Source organism: Phalacrocorax carbo, chromosome 2 (assembly GCF_963921805.1).
Source record: "Phalacrocorax carbo chromosome 2, bPhaCar2.1, whole genome shotgun sequence".
Classification (NCBI taxonomy): domain Eukaryota; kingdom Metazoa; phylum Chordata; class Aves; order Suliformes; family Phalacrocoracidae; genus Phalacrocorax; species Phalacrocorax carbo.
The window spans coordinates 167,097,367-167,114,380 of record NC_087514.1 but is presented as its reverse complement, the minus strand read 5'-3'; the positions used below and the strand labels follow the sequence as shown (position 1 = coordinate 167,114,380).

Sequence of the window (17,014 nt, the reverse complement as noted above, 5' to 3'; positions counted from 1 at the left end):
GCCACGGCCGCCTCCCGGCACTGGGCCCGCGGGGCAGCGCAGCACCCCGAGGGCTGCGGCCCCCCAGCGCTGTCGGCTGAGGGGGGACCAGGCTGCGCCCCCCCCAGCCGGAGGGGCTGGAAGGGATGTGGCAAGGGCCAGTGGTGGCCAGATGGCCACTAATCCATCCCCAAAGCCCTTCCTGGCAGCCGGCTCCGGTGCGTCACGGCCTGGAGAGTTCTTCTGACCCACCTTGTCCCCCCCCCCAGCCTGGGTGCACGTGCCCCACGGGACATGGGGGGCACTACACATGTGTTGGGGTGCATGGGGTAAGAGGGGGTCCTGGGCCACACTCAGGGCTGGAACGATGCAGGGCAGCATCTAACCCTTCCCAGTCAGAGCCCCCCACCTCCCAGGGTGCCTGGGCTCGCCCGTGCCGGGGGTCGCGCTGCTCTGGGTGGAAGCAGCCCCGTGCAGGATCCAGCCCTGCCCGCCCTCCCTCCCCACTCGCACTGCGCAGCCGCCCGGGGACAAAGCCCCGCGAATAAGACGGGAATAAGAGATAAGAGAGGCTGGGATGGCTCTTAATCCTAAACAGCTCAAGCCGGCTTCCCTCCAGGAGCCGAGCGGTGGCTACGGCAAACAGGGTCCCACCGAGCATCGCCCGCCCCGGGAAGAAGCAAAGCCGGGTGCCAAGCGGCCCAGCTGCCAAGCGGCTCCCAAACCCGCGGCGCTGTACAGCGGTGGGTTTATTTAAACACATTTCTAACATGAACAGGTGCCGGCGGAGCCGCCGGGCAGCGCGGCGCGGTTAGCTCGCCATCTCTTTGGCCATGGCCTTGTTGAGCTTGTCTTTGAGGTAGGCTGTCCGCTGCCGCTCCAGCTTCAGGTCCAGGAACTCGTAGTGGGGAACCTGCAGCACGAGAGGAAGAGGAGGCACTATCAGAGCCTCAAGACGCACAGCAGAGTCCTGCGTCCGGCCCCCGAGGAGTGTCCGTAACCTATTTTGACCCCCGATGTCCCACGGCAGGGACGCGGGGCTCGTAGGGCACGGACGTTGCTGTGGCAGCCCTTGGGCCGGTCCCCGCCGCGGCAGAGGCGGGCACCGAATTTGACGAGGCTGCGGGGATGAGGGGCGAGGGCACCCTCCGCTCCCACCGGCACCCAGGGGCCCAAAACGCAGACAATTCAGGACTGTCCCCAAATCAGCCTGCGTCACCGCCGCCGAACAACGGGCTTCTGTGAGCAGCCGGGGCGGCACAAAGCACCGGGGGCTGTACGGGGGCTGCTCGCAGCCACGGAGAACCGAGCAGCCGTGGGACCGGCCTCAGCACCCACCCTTTCCCCGGCAGAGGATTCAGGGTTGTGCCTCCCCCCCGAGAGCCCCAGGACCTCGCTGAGCCCCGAAACCCGCTTAATTTTTCATGTGAGATGCAGAGGACGTGCAGGGTTTCATGGTCCTGCCGTTGGCCCTTCCCATCCTCCTCCCCGTGCCTCTCCCAGCCTGGCAGAAGGCAGATGAAATGTTTATTTGGAGTGAATGCGCAGGCGGGAGGAGGGCACGTAGGCTGGGGAAGAGGGGCAGGAGCCTGGCACTTGCTTTCTGGCCGGCGGCTGAGGGCTCCAGCTGCGTTAGAACACCAAAGCTGGGCTGCCGTTCCTTGGCAGTGCCTCCGCCAGCCGGTACAAGGGAGCAGACTTGTCTGGGGGGATCCCACCACCCACCCCTGCCTCTATATTTAGCAGCCAGGAGGCAAGGCTGAAGCTGCGGGAAGTGGCACTTCCCTCCTCCTCCTCCTCCCGTCTCCCCCCCTCCCCGCCCCGAGCCTCCCCAGCCAGCCAGCGTGGGGGCTGCAGGGGGGGCGGAATTACACAAGCGCTGGGAAAACCGGTGCTGGTGAACCTCAAACCTCACTTCACATCAGCCTCAAAGCGCGGCAGCGGGCGCAGGGAGCTGGGGGGGGTGGGGGGCGGCGCTGGGGAAGCGCTGAAGCTCGGGGTCCTCAGCGGGAACCGCTCTGGGGTGACAGCGACACTGCTCTGGGGTGACACGTGGACCAGGGGAGCCACGCTGCCCCTGCGCAGCTCGGGCAGGACAGGGCTGACCCCGCGCCCCGCAGGGCAAGGGGCAGAAGGACAGCGCTCCGCTTGCAAAGGCCGGACACCGAGCCACCAACCCTCCTCCCCCGGAGCAGCCTGCGGGAGGGCAGGGCTCACCGTCTGCCAGGGGAGCTATAATTACCTCTGGGAAGTTAAATAATGCATGACCCCGCTGGAGCACAGGGCTCCGGCGCAGGGGATCAGCGCCCTAAGACCTTGTCTGCCGTCCTCCTTGATTACCGGTCCCCCCCTGGCACCTTCGGGCTGCCGAACAGGTGGCCTGGAGGGGATCACGGCTGCTAATCCCGGCGTGGGCAAGGACGGAGTGCTCCGGGCTGACGTGGGGCTCTGCCTCGCCATGCGGGACCCAGAGCGATCGGGAGGAAGGGGAGGGGAGCGAGAAGCAAGCTGGTATCTCCCCCCCCACCCCGCAAGACGTCTGCTCCTCCATCTCCATGGAATTAGAGACCTTCTCTCTTCCCCGCAGCTACTCACGTCCACCACGAGGAAGCCGGCCGCCTGGATGTGGCGCCGGGCCATGGCGTAGCGGCCCAGCAGGTCCTTGCTTCTGTTGCTGTAACAGGGGAACTCCCACCGGAGGAAGGCGACCCTGGGAGATGCACAAAGGATGGGAGGCTGAGAGACTCGCGGAGCTGGCAGCAGCGCCCGGGTCCCGAAGGGAGCTGCGGCAGAAGGGCCTGCTCCAGCACTGCCAGCTGCCCCACGCCAGCCGGACGCAGGTTTGTCCTGCTGGAGCAGTTATCCTGCCTCTGAGCCGTCAGAAAAAGCACCAGGACAGTGGCACAAGCGTAATTTATCCACAGCCCAGGCCTGGCAGCAAGCTGAGTGGGGCGATGCTGCCTTTTTTCCAGGCAGGAAGGAGGCAGCTCGGTCCCCAAGGCCCTGCAGAGAGCCGGGCGGTGTGGCAGACAGACCTGGCAGAGGCTCTCTTTAGAGGGCAAACCATTGCCACGACCAGCGTTCATCCCCCTCCCTCGCTGTGCCTCCACCAGACCGGCCAGTCGGAGTAGCCCTGGCTGCAAAACATTGCCCCACGCAGGGCTGGCACAGCTCTACCCCAATTTCTCTCCTGTGCCCCCCCCACTCCCAAATGAGGGAGGACGCAGCTGGGCACGGCGTCCTCGGCACGCTGGCAGCCTCTGCGGCGCCGCCGCGAGCCACCGGCCGCAGCGACCGGGAGATGTGGAGCCCACGGACCCTCGGCACCACCAAGGCAGAGCCTTCGCCGGCCCCTCCCCGCGAGCTCCTGCCTGGATGGCGGGGCACAGCCGAGCCCAGACCCACCTCCTGGCACCCGGCGGCAGCGGCTTTGTCCCTTCCGAGTGGGGCAGATGGGGAGCAGCAAAGTCCTTCAAGGGAAGAGGTTTGTTTTCGCTGTTCACCACCATCTCGGCATCTGCACGGAGAGGAGGGAACACAAGGACTCCCGAGACCTACCTGGATGCTGCTCACGCCGCCTCCCCCCAGGCTGGTGACGGAGAGCACGCGAGGTCCCACCACAGAGCAGGGCTGGCTTCCCAAGCGTCTCCTCGGGCAGAAGACGTGTCCGTGGCATGATTTTATCCCCCAGGGTCCCACGGGAAGGGGACATGGGTCCCACAGACCACAGGAGTTGTTGTGGCAGCCGGTTGGCCGGTCCCCACCACAGAGGAGGCAGGGACCGAATTTGACAGGGCTGCAGGAGCGCGCAGGGAGCTGGGGGAGCCTGGGGCGGGCTGCGGGAGCCAGCGGAGCGGCAGCGGAAGGGAGGGCAGAGCCAGAAGCGTTTCACCGGCCTCGGAGGAGGGCTTTCCTCCCGCATCTGCTACCCAGAACCGTGCCCTGGGCTGCAGTTTCTGCTCTGCCTTCAGAGGCAAGTTGTGGGAGGAGATGGCAACAAGACAGGGCAGCTGCAGTGAGGAAGCAGAGGGGTGTGAGGCTGAAGAATGAGGAGGGATAAAGGCTGGTAGCGGTACCCGAGCCCTCAAAGTTCAACTCCCTCCGGCAGGCAGCGCCCGATGGGGTCCCGCTGCTCCCCACGGAGGCGGGGAGAGGGTGCACTCACCGATCTGCCAGCCGTAGATGGTGTGTACATTGAAGCGCCCGTTGTCCCAGCTCCCCAGCACCCCCGCCAACGCCTCCCGCAGGCTCCTCTGCAGCGGGGTGACCTTCTCCCCCGCCGGCTCCGCGGGCGTCAGCAGCTCTGCCGGCAGGAACGGTCCCCGGTAGTCGGGGCTTTCCAGCCTGGCAGCGGTGTTGATGTGGATGAGCTTCAGCAAGAAGGTCTGGGCCTTGAGGGACTGATCACCTGGCAGGAGGAGAGAAGCAGAGCTAGAGACAAAGCCCAAAGTCCCGGCCCACCGCAGGGTCCGGCTCTTCGCCCAGCAGCCTGCGTAGCCTGTCCGACTGAGATTCCTCATCCCGATCCCCGCCGCGATGGGTCCCTGCCTGCTGGTGTTGAGATACAGATCACCAACGCCGGGGCCCTGGCCTCGCTCTGGCTGCTCGCAGGAAGGCACCACGAGCTGGCCGAGCCAAACAGGGCCCTCCATCAGGGGGGACAGCCCCATCGGAGCCAATGCCTGTGGCATGACTTTATCCCCGGGGTCCCACAGACTACGGAAGGTGGCAGCCGGGTGGCCAGTCCCCACCACTGAGGCAGGGACTGAATCCAACGGGGCTGCACCTCCCCAGCAGTCACCGCTTTGTTAGGGAACACCAAGCCCTCCCGTCTCGTCCCGAGGCCTTGAGGAAAGCACACAGGCAGCGCCCGGAGCAGAGCAGCAAGCTGCACCTTGAGGCACACGATTTCCACGACAAGGTTGAAGGCGATGCCTCACCCTGCTGTCGTTCAACCCTGCGGGCACCGCTCCAGCCATACAATGTTCAGCTTTGGGCTGGGCAGGCAGAGAGTGGGCAGGACCCAAGGAGGAAGGCAGAAGAGCGCACAGGGAATGAGCAGGGAAGGCACGAGCAGGACAGCACGGAGGGGGATGTCTTGAGCAGATCCCCTTCACCGTCACTGCCTCGTTCTCCTTCTCCCCCATCGCACACAGGCACAAATCCACAGCCCGAGGGGGATGCCGGAGCTGGAGGCCGCGGCTCTCACTAGCCCAAGTCCCCTGGTGCTGCTGCCCTGTGCTCCCCTTGCCCAGGAACCCCACCCAGAGCTGCGGGGGGCTCTGTTAGAGCCACTCCCAGTGAGATCCATTCCCTCCTGGTTAACAGTTACAACCCATTAACTCGAATTTCGATGACCAGGCTCAGTATCCCCACTCCCTGCCCCAGGCCTGAGGTTCTCAGTCCCCATCCCACTGGCAGAGATGCCCACCTCACCTCGGATCCAAGCGTGGAAGTCGGGTGCCAGCACTCGCCGCAGGTAGGGAGCCTTGGCCTGCTGCAGCACGCAGAGCGACCACACCAGGTCCGTCAGCAGGTAAGGCTCCAGGCTGTCCAGCTGGCTCTGGAGCTCCTGGTGGACCTGCAGAGAGCAAAACCGAACAGCTCAGCACCACTGACGCCTCGATCCTGAGGTCAACACGCAGGCCTGGCAGCTCGACAGATCCCCGAGGCGTCACGGTGCCCCCGATGCGCGCCGTCTCCTCCACAGCAGTACTTCTCCCCTGGGTTATTTTGCAGAGGGGAGATTTTGAGATCGCTCCAACGCGACCCTGCAGCTCGTGAGCTGCGGTTCGCTGGCCCAGAAAGCTGCGTCGCTGCGGAGGGGCTCCTCAGAGAGCCCAGTAGCAAATGCAGCAGCCAGGGGTAACGCACCGCGGCAGCCAGCCCGGCCATGAGAGCAGCGTTCAGAAAATGGAGGGCTGGAGGAAATAACCTCTTCAGGATCTGCAACTAAAACCTGCCATAAATAGAGCTGGAGGGGTCTGAAATGGTATCAGTGGTGTCAGGACGTCTGTCCAGGAATCTCAGCAAGAGCCTGAACCTCTGCATCTCACAAAGGTTCCTCCTTTTAACCCTAAAGAACTCTTTTGCAAGGCCTCAAAAATGAGTAGTTTTTCAATTGCTACAAAATCCCTCTTCATGGTGACCACAATTAATGCTGGCAGGGGGAGTCCAGAGCCCTGGATGCTACTTCCACCCCTCGCCTTTCTCGCTGTCCTATCCCTGCTCCCCAGGACGGCTTGGCTGTGGGGGACAGGCTGCCCCACGGTGGGACGCAGGGTCCTGCTGGTTAGAAACACCCGTATCTGGGTCCTCTTCCTTCTCAGCTGCGCATCGCAGCGGGGGACTGGGCAGGCCGCGCTCCCTCTGCCGGGTGCTCGGCAAACGCCCGCTTGCTCAGCGACAACACAGCTCCTCTCAGGCAATCGTCAGCATAAATCTGTCCCCAGGGAGGTCAAGGTGACTTCCTCCTCCGTTTCAGAGGCCAGCCTGGCTGCCTCCACAAGCCGGGGAAGGCAGGAGGATGCCAAGGACAGCACCTGCCCCACGCTCACCACCTGCCAGCCTCCGGCTAAACCACGCAGGAGGCTCCCCCTTCGCTCAGCCGTTCCAGCTGGTCTGGCCTCCTCACCCCGGGATGTGGCAACCTCCCCCCCAGGGCAGGAAGACAGCGAGCACGTCTGCCTGTGGCAGCCTCTATCCTTCTCAACAGCTCCCCGGAGCCTCCGTGCTACCAGACTGAGGGCTTGGCCCGGCTGGGAGAGCCACAGAGCTCTGCCAGGAATGGGCGTGCAACCATCAACACTTATGGCCTTGTTATAAAGAGTTAATTACAGCAATCAGAGTTCAGGAGGGCATGTGAACACCCACACGCTGCTTGTGTCTGCTAGAAAAGCCAGCCTTCGGGGACTCCAGTCATGGACTAACTGGTTCAGCCACTGCCCTGCGTAGCGCAGTGCGGCTTTTTCAGCCTGGCCTGAGCTCTGGGCTCCCCCTTCCCACCCCACCAATGGCTGGATTGAGCCATCCAACACCCACTTCCACATGCGGACACACTAGATGGAGATTCTTCAGCCTTCCCACTGCCTGGGGAGGGAGGAAGGTTGGTGAAGAGGGGGATAGGAGGAACATTACCATGTTGAAGAAGTCCTCGCTTCCGCTAGGCTGGAAGTTCAGGCGAGCAAAAGACAGGATGATACCGCACAGATGGGTGGCCGACAACTGCTTGCTGTTGTCCAGGGTGTACTGGAAGATACAGGGAGCAAAACCAGAGGTTTAGGTCTGTCCTACATGAGTACAGACAGGAAAAGACTAAAAGCATCAGCCAAGGATGCATCCAGCCCTGTGGTGAGATGGGAAAACACGAGCAAAAGATCTTTTAGCGCTTTCCTGGGATTTTATCTTGGCACAAAGGAAAGCTTGTGAGTGGAAGCAGAGCTCTGTAATATTCTGGTGCAGATGCAAAAGTGCAGGTGCATAAGCTGGGGCAGAGCTGGGAAGGCGCCTGGTGACAGCAGCAGCGCTGGCACTCGGGGGCGGAGGCTCAGACAGAGCCGAGACCAGCCCCAGCTCAGCACGGATTCCCAGTGCTGACTTCAGCGGAGGATGAACAGCGAGTCCTGTCAGACTCGATCACAGCCGCCAGCCGGGTAGGAAAAAGTGACAACATCCCAGAGAGCATCTCTGGAGAGGTGGGGGAAACTGCTCCCATCTCCTGGGCACTGGGGTGGATCAGATACTGGTGCCAGTGGGGGGCTTCCCTGTGCCCCCAACCCCCCTCCTCCTCACCTGCGCAATGGCCTCGAACAGCGGCAGGCTGAGCCACTTGAGGAGGGCGAAGGATCTGATGCAGCGCGTCACCTCGATGGGTGTCATCATGGAAACGTGGGGGTGCAGGTCGGTGGCTATCTTCTGGAAGACCTGGGGCTGGTGGAAATTCAGTTTTCCTTAAAGGAGCAAAAGAAAGCGGCAGCCACTTACAAGGAGCTGGTACGGGAGCCGTGCCTGGATGGGTGGTGGTGGCACAAGGGAGAGCACGAAGCCGTTCGTTAGGAGCAGTGGAGGCTCGGAGACCGGTATCGCCTCCCCTAGCTGGCTCGGCCCCATCCTTTCCGGTCAGACCAAGTCTACGCTGGGTCCTGCCACATCCACCAGTTCTCAATCCCAGTGCCAACTCATGGCTCCAGCCAGTGCTGGTAGCAGATTTCAGCCCCAGTGTCTCCAGCTACAGATCCTAGTCTGGCCAGAAGAGCCCCCAGCTCGCTAATGCTACCGGGAAGCTCACGCCAGCCGAGGAACAAGCGAGCGACAATCAGAACCGGCAGCACCGAGCCCCGGAGGTCAGCGTGGACCAGCCAGGATGGGACAGTCCCCATGAAGGGGGGCACAGGCAGGGTCTGAGACCAGCTGCGGCAGCAGCGACAGGTACAAACCATCCTGATGCAACGACGCGGCAGCTACAAGCAAAGACAAACGTCGGCACAGCGTGCCAGCAGCCCGGCCAAGAGCATCACAACCGCAGTGGCTACAGTGCTGGCGGAGCCTGCGAGAGCCAGTCTTGCTCCCAAACCACATCCAGCCGCTGTAGTTGTCCACTTTAGATGTTTTAAGGCTGGGGAACTGCTGGATTACCTGGTCTGATCTCTGTGTATGACCTAGGCCCGTATATACTGTCCAGCTGCCCTTCCTGAGCTGGAGCCTCCTAAGCTGGAGGGCTGAAGCTCTCCTGGCTCCCTCTATCCCTGTTTGCCTGGGCTCTCCACTGGCTCCCAAGAGTAAAGGGAGAGCAGGACCACCTAAAAATGTATGGCAAGAGGAGCCAGAGAACCAAGACACCCAGTATCATAAACCAGATTATTGACTAGTGCTACCCTGCTGTTAATAGAGGTGTTTTGCACCAGGTTCTGTCATCATCAAGTATATGGTGGCTCTGGTGTACCCTGTGGCCAGGGACATCACCAAGGTGGCTGTCAGCACCCCGAGCACCTGCCAGCGCTCACACAAGTACTTGCAGCAACTCACCTGTGGAGGAGTATGAACTCAGCACCCAGTGCTTCTCAAATGCTAATTACCTTCTCACTAGGACATCTTGGGTAGAAAGAAATCAGCTATTTTAGAGCCACTGTCCCCATGTTAGAAGTCCAGCTCTCCCCAGGGCTCCCACTCAGCCCTCCTGTTACTGAGGGCTGCATTTTGCAAGTGAGGAAACAGAGGAAGGGGCCCCCCAAGAAACCCATGGCCATAGGAGGAGGTGAGAGAAGATTTGGGGCCATCTTGGGGATCCTAGCTCAGTAGCTGCCTACACTGCAGGGCAGAGGGGCTCCCTGGCACCCCAACCATCCTGCAGCACGCTCTCATTGCAAGTTCCCTTCTTCCTGTGCACTGGACGGAAAATCAGGGTGTAACGACTGCCATGAGCTGCACTGACCACACCGTACGGCAAAGAGGCACCAGGCATACCGGGGCTCGGAGCTGGTACTACCCAGTTGCGCTAGCTGGTATGCTAGGCCCAGCCTAACATACCCTGCCAGCCTTCCTTCTTCACCTGGCCTTGATGCCGTGGTAGCAATGCCATGAAATCCCCACCTGAGTGCCCAAAATCAGCTGGGCTCTACCAAAAGTAACGTCTAGCAGGTCCCAGTACAACTGAGCTGCTTACCACAGGCGAAAATCAGGTCCATCAGGATGTTGAGGCTGAGCTCAGAGTGCTTCTGAATCAGGTGGTAGGACAAGGCTCGGAGCAGAGGCACGCACCGCCGGTTCTGGTAGGCTAGAGCTAGCATTATTTTCTGGATGTCATTGGGGTTGAACTGTTCAGCAAGTTCCAGAGCCTGCCAAGAAATGTTTTGAGCAGGGATGTAAAGGGAAAGCACAAAGCGAGGTGCAGACACAGCCTTTCTATGGCATGGGGCGCCCTATTGCTACTGACTGAGCCCCTCCAAGGGCGATGGGGACTGGAACTGGTGAGTGTTTAGCTAGAGGGGCTGGGTAACGGCTCACGTGGAGACAGGGCGAGGTGAAGCAGACCCTCGTCCTCTCAGCAGAGCTCAGCCAGAATCTCCTCTGGCTTGGGAGGAGTTGCTCAGGAACTGCTCAGGAACTGCTGGAGCAAGGCCAGCGCAGAGCTGCCAAGGGGATCAGGGGCTGGAGCATCTCCCTGGGGAGGAAAGGCTGAGGGACCTGGGCTTGTTCAGCCTGGAGAAGAGAAGGCTGAGGGGGGATCTCATCAATACCTATAAATATCTGAAGGGTGGGTGTCAGGGGGATGGGGCCGGGCTCTTTTCAGCGGTGCCCAACGCCAGGCCAAGGGGCCACGGGCACAAGCTGGAACACGGGAAGCTCCCCCTGAACATGAGGACAAACCCCTTCCCTGTGCGGGTGCCAGAGCAGGGGCACAGGCTGCCCAGAGAGGCTGTGGGGTCCCTTCCCTGGAGACATTCACCCCCCGCCTGGACGCGGCCCTGTGCCCCTGCTCTGGGGGTGCCTGCCCAAGCAGGGGGTGGGATGGGATGATCTCCAGGTCCCTTCCATCCCCTGCCAGTCTGGGATTCTGTGTGATTCCTCGCTGCTGGTTCTGCCTCCCCCAGCTGGCAGGAACGCAGTGTCCACTCCATCCCACGCCCAGGCACTGTAACACGCTGTCAGGCAAAGATTGACAGAAGAAAGGCACCCACTGCCGGATGGGCACACCGCTTTCCACTGTAATTTCTGCTTCGTTTGCATGATGCTAACCTAACTTCATTAGTTTGGGCTGCGCATAAGCTGACAACCCCTGTCAGATGCAGCTACAGCACTCTGCCCTGTCACACACCAGTGTCTGCAGCATTTATTTATCCCCAGGGTTGAGGGAGAGGGACAGTGGGGCTCATAAGCTACAGCTGTTCCTGTGGCAGCTGTTTGGCTGGTCCCCAGCGTGGGCTGGACAAGGACTGAATTTGATGCAGCTGCCGTTGGGGCACCTGCAGTGGTTCAGACCCAAAGGACATCCCTGCTCCTGCGAGCAACAGACACAGGGACCCGCTGAGCACTGGAAGGGACAGACGAAGATGACAGGTGCCCAGAGGCAGCCAGAAGACAAGGACAGTATGGCCACTCCTTATTCCAGCTCCCCTCAGAGCCTGGCTTGTACAGAGAAGCAAAGGACGATGTTTTTGGCAGCTGTGTTATGCTGGCTCTGTAAGTTACCGCTTGCCAGCTGAGCTAAGGAAATTCGAGCATGTTCTCTGCGAGCCTGCCACAGCTGCAAAGTAAAATGCATCAGCTCAGCCCACCTTCCAGCAGCGCAGACCAGTGTGAGTCACCCACTTGCACCAGTATGGATTGGGAAGGGGCTGGAGAATGCAAGCTCCCTGTCTATGTGGCTCCTCAGGGTGGAAATCCCTCTCAGAAGCCCCCGTGCATGGGAAGCTGCTTAAACAGCAGCCTGTAAGCGCACACCAAACTATGCTGGTGCAGCGACGAGTGCGGCCCGCACGGAATTAGCATTGCCATATAGGGTGGGTTGAAGAGGACGGGGCTCTCCCTTCCACTGTTGTCACCTGTGGGAGGTGGCCCGTCCGAAGGGAACGGAGGCGGAAGGGACAGCCCAAGCCCCTACCTTGTCCTCCAGCCGGTCCATCAGAGCCGGGGAGACGTGCCCGACCTTGCTCATCAGCATCACCACGGTTCGGGTGCCCTCAAGCTCTGTCCAACGCAGCTCCAGCTTCTTGATGACTTCGTTCAGCAGCTTGCTCTCCTTCCCCTGCTTGACCACCAAGAACTCTGCCAGGGAGGCGAGCTGCCTGAAGGTGAGGCGTCGCAGCCGCCACAGCACCTCCTGCTCCACTGACTGCATCTCCCTCCTGTTGCTGTCCATCCCCAGGGAGTAGAGGCTCTTCAGGAGGCTCACCACGGTGTTATTCCACACTTGAGAAATCTGGGCAGCAGAGAGAAATAAGTGAAAGGTGTTGACCAGAAAGAGCACAAGAACATTCTGCTGCCAGTCGCACTGAACAACATGCCAGGCAATGCCCTGCCTCTACAGAAGGAGCTGCACAACGTTGAGGAGGAGGCGAGAGTGTCCTCCGTGGTCCGAGGACATCCAGCTATCCCCCACAAGCCGAAGCCACGCACTGATCCCAGCAGCATGGATGAGCCTCGAGAGGTAACCACACGTCACTTATAGAGCTGCCATACGGGCAGTGAACTCTCCCTGCCTCAGGGAAGGAAGCTATGCAGATTTACTACCAGATGGGTGAAATACTTAAGTAGACTTTACCCTTCTCTGGAGGCACTTAAGCTTCCCTGTGGTGTGGCTGGTAAAATGAAAAGCAGTGCAAGAGACTGATAATTCAGGGGCAGAAACTTGAGGGTTTTGGGGGGAATGCCACGGGACTCTGCCTTGCCTCGGCACCTTGGGTCAGGTGAAACTTACCCTAAAAGCTCTGATTTCTCTCCAGTGTCTCCAGAATGAGGCTGGGCTCAAATCCCACCAGCTGCCGGGCACACCCGGACTCGCCCAGTCCCGCTGAACTCCTCTGCCTGGCCACCGCTGGCTGCTTTCCCACTGGCAGCCCCGATGTGAGGCAGAGCTAGTGGTTTTCCACCAGCAATTGGTCTTCCAGCCTTCATCTCCTTCAGTGTCTGCCAGTCAATGCCAAGTGCCTCTTTATTTCCAGCCCAAGCTTCCCCAGCCATGATCTGCTGCTGCCGTGCAGCACCAAAAGGCAAGTCCGGCCTGAAAGCTCTCCTGATTTGTATAAAACCAAACCTAATCCTTCGCACATCGGTTCCGACGTGCAGGAGGCAAGCGAGGCAGCGCCGCGGGACGTTGAATTTCAGGCGGGAGGGACCACATGGGTTTGGGCAAACAAAGGCTTTAACTCTCTGGCCTGTCCAAACTCCGGTGCTTCCATCGGCACGGCAAATTCCTAAAGTGCTGCTCAGGCACAGTTCAGCACCTTGAGTGCAAGAATGACCTGAGTGCTGCCAGGGTGCTCTGCTAAAATCCAAAAATTCACACCTGGGATGCAGCTGAGAAAGCGAGCAGAGCTCATCATTTGCCCCCTGATTACTCTGAAAGTCACAGGAGAAGCACATTGCTTCCCTGGCCGATCCCTCGCCTCTTTCACCCCTTCACACTTACAAAATTCATCTCACAATCTGTTAAGAGCCCTTTCCCTCAAAGCTGTCCTGGCCCACGCCTCATCGACTGCTCAAAATCGCTGTCTCGTCAACACAAGAACATTGCAAGCCGATTAATTTTTAGTTTCTTTGGACCAGAGCATCTTTGCATCAACACAACGGCCTCTTACATTCAGTTATCTACAACCGCAGCTGCGGTCACAGCTCTCTGGAGAAAGAGAATTGTGTTTGCAGCGAGTTGGCTTGCTTTACATCTCAAAATCTCTAGCCACGTCCCTCTTGGCAGTTTCCTACGCTTAGGCCATGCTGCCTTGCTTCTCATAGTGCCCATCCGGCACTTCAGCTTGGCTTTGCCAGCTCCAGGGCATCCCTTCCCCACTAAGTGGCCCCCAGGGACACGAGCACCCCTATGATTCATGGTGACAATGGCATAGGACCGCATAGATGAGCAGGAGCCATACTTTCATTTCAAATACAGGTGCACGGAAGCATTTCAGCTCAACGGAGCTAACAGGGCACCCTCAGGACAAATCACAGAATCCCAGAATGGCGGGGTTGGAAGGGCCCTCTGGAGCTCACCCCGTCCCACCCCTGCGTGAGCAGGCACCCCCAGAGCAGGGGCACAGGGCCGCGTCCAGGCGGGGGGTGAATGTCTCCAGGGAAGGGACCCCACAGCCTCTCTGGGCAGCCTGTGCCCCTGCTCTGGCACCCGCACAGGGAAGGGGTTTGTCCTCATGTTCAGGGGGAGCTTCCCGTGTTCCAGCTTGTGCCCGTGGCCCCTTGGCCTGGCGTTGGGCACCACTGAAAAGAGCCCGGCCCCATCCCCCTGACACCCACCCTTCAGATATTTATAAGCACTGATGAGATCCCCCTCAGCCTTCTCTTCTCCAGGCTGAACAAGCCCAGGTCTCTCAGCCTTTCCTCCCCAGGGAGATGCTCCAGCCCCTGATCACCTTGGCAGCTCTGCGCTGGCCTTGCTCCAGCAGCTCCCTGTCCTTCTGGAACTGGGGGGCCCAGACCTGGCCGCAGCCCCCCAGGTGTGGCCTCACTGGGGCAGAGCAGAGGGGGAGGAGAACCCCCCTCGCCCTGCTGGCCACACGCCTTTCCATGCCCCCCAGGGCACCGCTGGCCCCCTTGGCCCCATGGGCCCGGTGCTGGCTCAGGGTCACCTCGCTGCCCCCCAGCACCCCCAGGGCCTCTCAGCAGAGCCGCTCTCCAGCAGGTCCCCCCCAGCCTGTGCCGGTGCGGGGGGTCGTTCCTCCCCAGGGGCAGGACCCCGCACTGGCTCTGGTTGAACTCCATGAGGCTCCCCTGGGCCCAGCTCTCCAGCCTGCCCAGCCCTCGCTGGATGGCAGCACGGCCTGCCGGCGCATCGGCCGCTCCTCCCGCCTCGGTACCGCCAGCCAACTTGCTGTGGGGACGCTCTGTCCCTTCGTCAAATCCCATCTCTCTGCTATCCTTAGACAGGTTTTAGTGAGCAGAGATTATAGATCAGGAGAAATATGAAGAATCTGCAGAAGACTCATACCCCAAGAGCCCTGCCAGGAACCTCACCAAGTCCAAAAAGGCAGGTTCACAGGTCAGGGTAATCCCCCAGCACAGACTGGGGGAGAGATGGATTGAGAAAAGCCTGGGGGAGAAGGACTTGGGGATACTGGCTGGTGAAAAGTGGGACGTGAGACAGCAACGTGCACTCACAGCCCAGAAAGCCAACCGTGTCCTGGGCTGCATCACCAGTGGGTCAAGGGAGGGGATTCTCCCCTTCTACTCTGCTCTTTAAAGAGATGAAGGCTCTGGGGAGGCCTTATTGCAGCCTTTCGATAAATAAAGGGGCTTATAAGAAAGATGGACAAGACATTTTTTCCAACACCTGTTGTAACAGGACAAGTGGGAATTCTTTTAAACTAAAAGAGGGGAGATTTAGATTGAACATAAGGAAGAAATTCTTTATTCTGAGGGCGTTGAAACCCTGGCCCAGGTTGCCCAGAGAGGTGGGAGATGCCCCATCCCTGGAAACATTCAAGGCCAGGCTGGCCGGGGCTCTGAGCACCTGATCTAGTGGGAGATGTCCCTGCTCATGGCAGGGGGTTGGACTGGATGGCCTTTAGAGGTCCCTTCCCACCCAAACCATCCTGTGATCCCACAACACAGGGCTGACGAGCTGCAGGTATTCCTGTAGCAGTCGACTGGGCTCTGGTTCCCTTCAGACACCCCAGTGGCTTCTCCACTGTCCAGCTGTGCACGTCTGACACGTCTTTGCCATGAACCGACAAAGGTGCATCTTTATCTTCCTGTGAATTTTTAGTTTTCTCAGTAGGAGGAGCAAGGCAGCATTTAACAAGGATGATCTCTCTGCTACATTTTATCTCTGGTCCAAAAAGCAGCACTTTTGGATAGAAATAACCAGGCATCTTGCCTAGAACTGATAATTTCACCTCCTGATCCCCTCAACCTCATGTTTTACTTGGAAAGGCAACATACAAACCCTAAGCAAGCACTCGCCTAAATCCCAGGAGCACCCTCTGATCTCCACCTCTTATTCTTTCCCCAAAATGCTTCCGCAGCAAGAAGGGACCTTACCTGGGAATCCGTGATGCCGACGAGGTGTTGGAAACGTTTATCTTGCACAATACTCTCCGTTTCCAGGTTTTTTTCCGCTGCAAGGCGGGAAAGTTGAGTAATTATTAGAGAGGCTTGGTTGCTGTTGAGAGCATGGAGTTCGCTCAACTGGAAGAGTTCCTGTGGACTCGTGGCTGTTTCAATCAGTCCCCTGATCACTTTGTGCTCCGGATTTCCGCCGTCCTCCACCTGCTCTTTGACTGAGAATCCATCTGCCCAGCTGGAAGGGCTCGAAGTATGAAATAAAGCTAAGGATGCTTGAGGCAGGGCTCTTGCCATCACTACCTTCCCCGCTGGCACCAGCAGAGAAGCCGGGACTGCTGAGGGAGTAGAGACGAAAGCACCGAAGTGCCGCCAGCAGCAGCGTCGCACCAAGCGGGCTGCCATGGTGGAAGGCATCGGGGCAGGGAAGGAACAGCTGGAGCTCAGCACCACATTTCAGGAATGCTTCAAAAGGAAAAGAAACCCTTTAGGAGTGGGAGAATTTCAGAAATAAAAAGGAGACGGCAGCTGACTGTGAGAAAAAGACTGTTTTGACCTGTAATAAGGGATGTGAGGAGGCAATAAAAGCTTTCTGACAATCGATCGGCAAAACACCGAGATCAAGGTGGTGAAAGCTTCCGCCTGGGTACTGCTGTGGAAGAGGCTACGCCCTTCCTCAACGGGGCTACCCTCCCTCTGGGCCCTTCAGGGGGCTGCTGAACTCTAGCACAACTTTCCAAGGCAGCATGCAGCCACTCCAGGGAACACCCAACTTCTCACCAGCCCCAGCGAGGCCTAACTGACACCTTCAGGGGTGCAGCCCTGGTTCCCCAGCTGCTCCCAGTTTCCCCACACCCTCCTCCCCGGGCTGCCTCCTTCCCTGAGAGCTGCCACTCCTCCCAGGCTCTTCCTCTTAGAGCCCCCCCAAGCTAGGCCTATTCTCCACAGAGCTCCCCTAGGCTTAGCCTACTGCCCTCAAGCCTAGCCTATCCCCCTCAAAGTCACCCCCAGGCCAGGCCTATCACCCTCAGAGTCCCCCCCAGGCTCGGCCTACCCCCCTCAGAGTCATACCGCCCCCCAAGCCCGGCCTACCCCCCTCAGAGTCGTCCCCTCCCCAGGCCCAGCCTATCCCCCTCAGAGTAGTCCCCCCCCCAGGCCCGGCCTATCCCTCTCCCGCCGCCGGCGGGCCTGACCTCGCCCGCCCCAGCCACACGCCGGGCCGGCCGGGAAGCGCTTCGCGCATGCGCGCCAGCGCAACCTGATGGTATCATCGCGCCATCGAGGCGCTCTATTGGCAGAGAGCCGGCGC

General features: G+C 60.0%; 1 protein-coding gene and 4 non-coding genes across 5 annotated transcripts; all 5 read right to left on the bottom strand.

The window, feature by feature from the left end:
- Positions 1 to 696: 696 nt before the first annotated feature.
- On the bottom strand, positions 697 to 16,999 carry TBRG4 (transforming growth factor beta regulator 4). The gene is made up of 11 exons (XM_064445250.1): positions 16,899 to 16,999; positions 15,685 to 16,170; positions 11,579 to 11,896; positions 9,641 to 9,812; positions 7,771 to 7,928; positions 7,117 to 7,227; positions 5,416 to 5,560; positions 4,145 to 4,387; positions 3,385 to 3,496; positions 2,575 to 2,689; positions 697 to 892 (listed from the first exon to the last, which is right to left on the bottom strand). Exons 2-11 carry the CDS (start codon positions 16,120 to 16,122, stop codon positions 791 to 793), a joined length of 1,914 nt encoding a protein of 637 aa, XP_064301320.1. The 5' UTR covers positions 16,123 to 16,170; positions 16,899 to 16,999; the 3' UTR covers positions 697 to 790.
- On the bottom strand, positions 968 to 1,104 carry LOC135312316 (small nucleolar RNA SNORA5). Its single transcript, XR_010371887.1, has one exon. It is a non-coding gene; the product is annotated as a small nucleolar RNA SNORA5 (small nucleolar RNA).
- LOC135312317 (small nucleolar RNA SNORA5) lies at positions 3,641 to 3,780 on the bottom strand. The gene has a single exon (XR_010371888.1). It is a non-coding gene; the product is annotated as a small nucleolar RNA SNORA5 (small nucleolar RNA).
- Positions 4,656 to 4,764, bottom strand: LOC135312319 (small nucleolar RNA SNORA5). The gene has a single exon (XR_010371890.1). It is a non-coding gene; the product is annotated as a small nucleolar RNA SNORA5 (small nucleolar RNA).
- LOC135312318 (small nucleolar RNA SNORA5) lies at positions 10,793 to 10,930 on the bottom strand. Its single transcript, XR_010371889.1, has one exon. It is a non-coding gene; the product is annotated as a small nucleolar RNA SNORA5 (small nucleolar RNA).
- Positions 17,000 to 17,014: the final 15 nt, after the last annotated feature.

Bases quoted from the DNA above. Each gene is read 5' to 3' on its own strand.
- TBRG4 (XM_064445250.1), bottom strand. From the start codon at position 16,122: ATGCCTTCCACCATGGCAGCCCGCTTGGTGCGACGCTGCTGCTGGCGG. The intron at 7,228-7,770 runs GTGAGGAGGAGG...TGTATCTTCCAG, and splicing joins TGTTCGAGGCCATTGCGCAG to TACACCCTGGACAACAGCAA. The intron at 4,388-5,415 runs GTGAGGTGGGCA...TCCTCCTGCCAG, and splicing joins CTTCCACGCTTGGATCCGAG to GTGATCAGTCCCTCAAGGCC.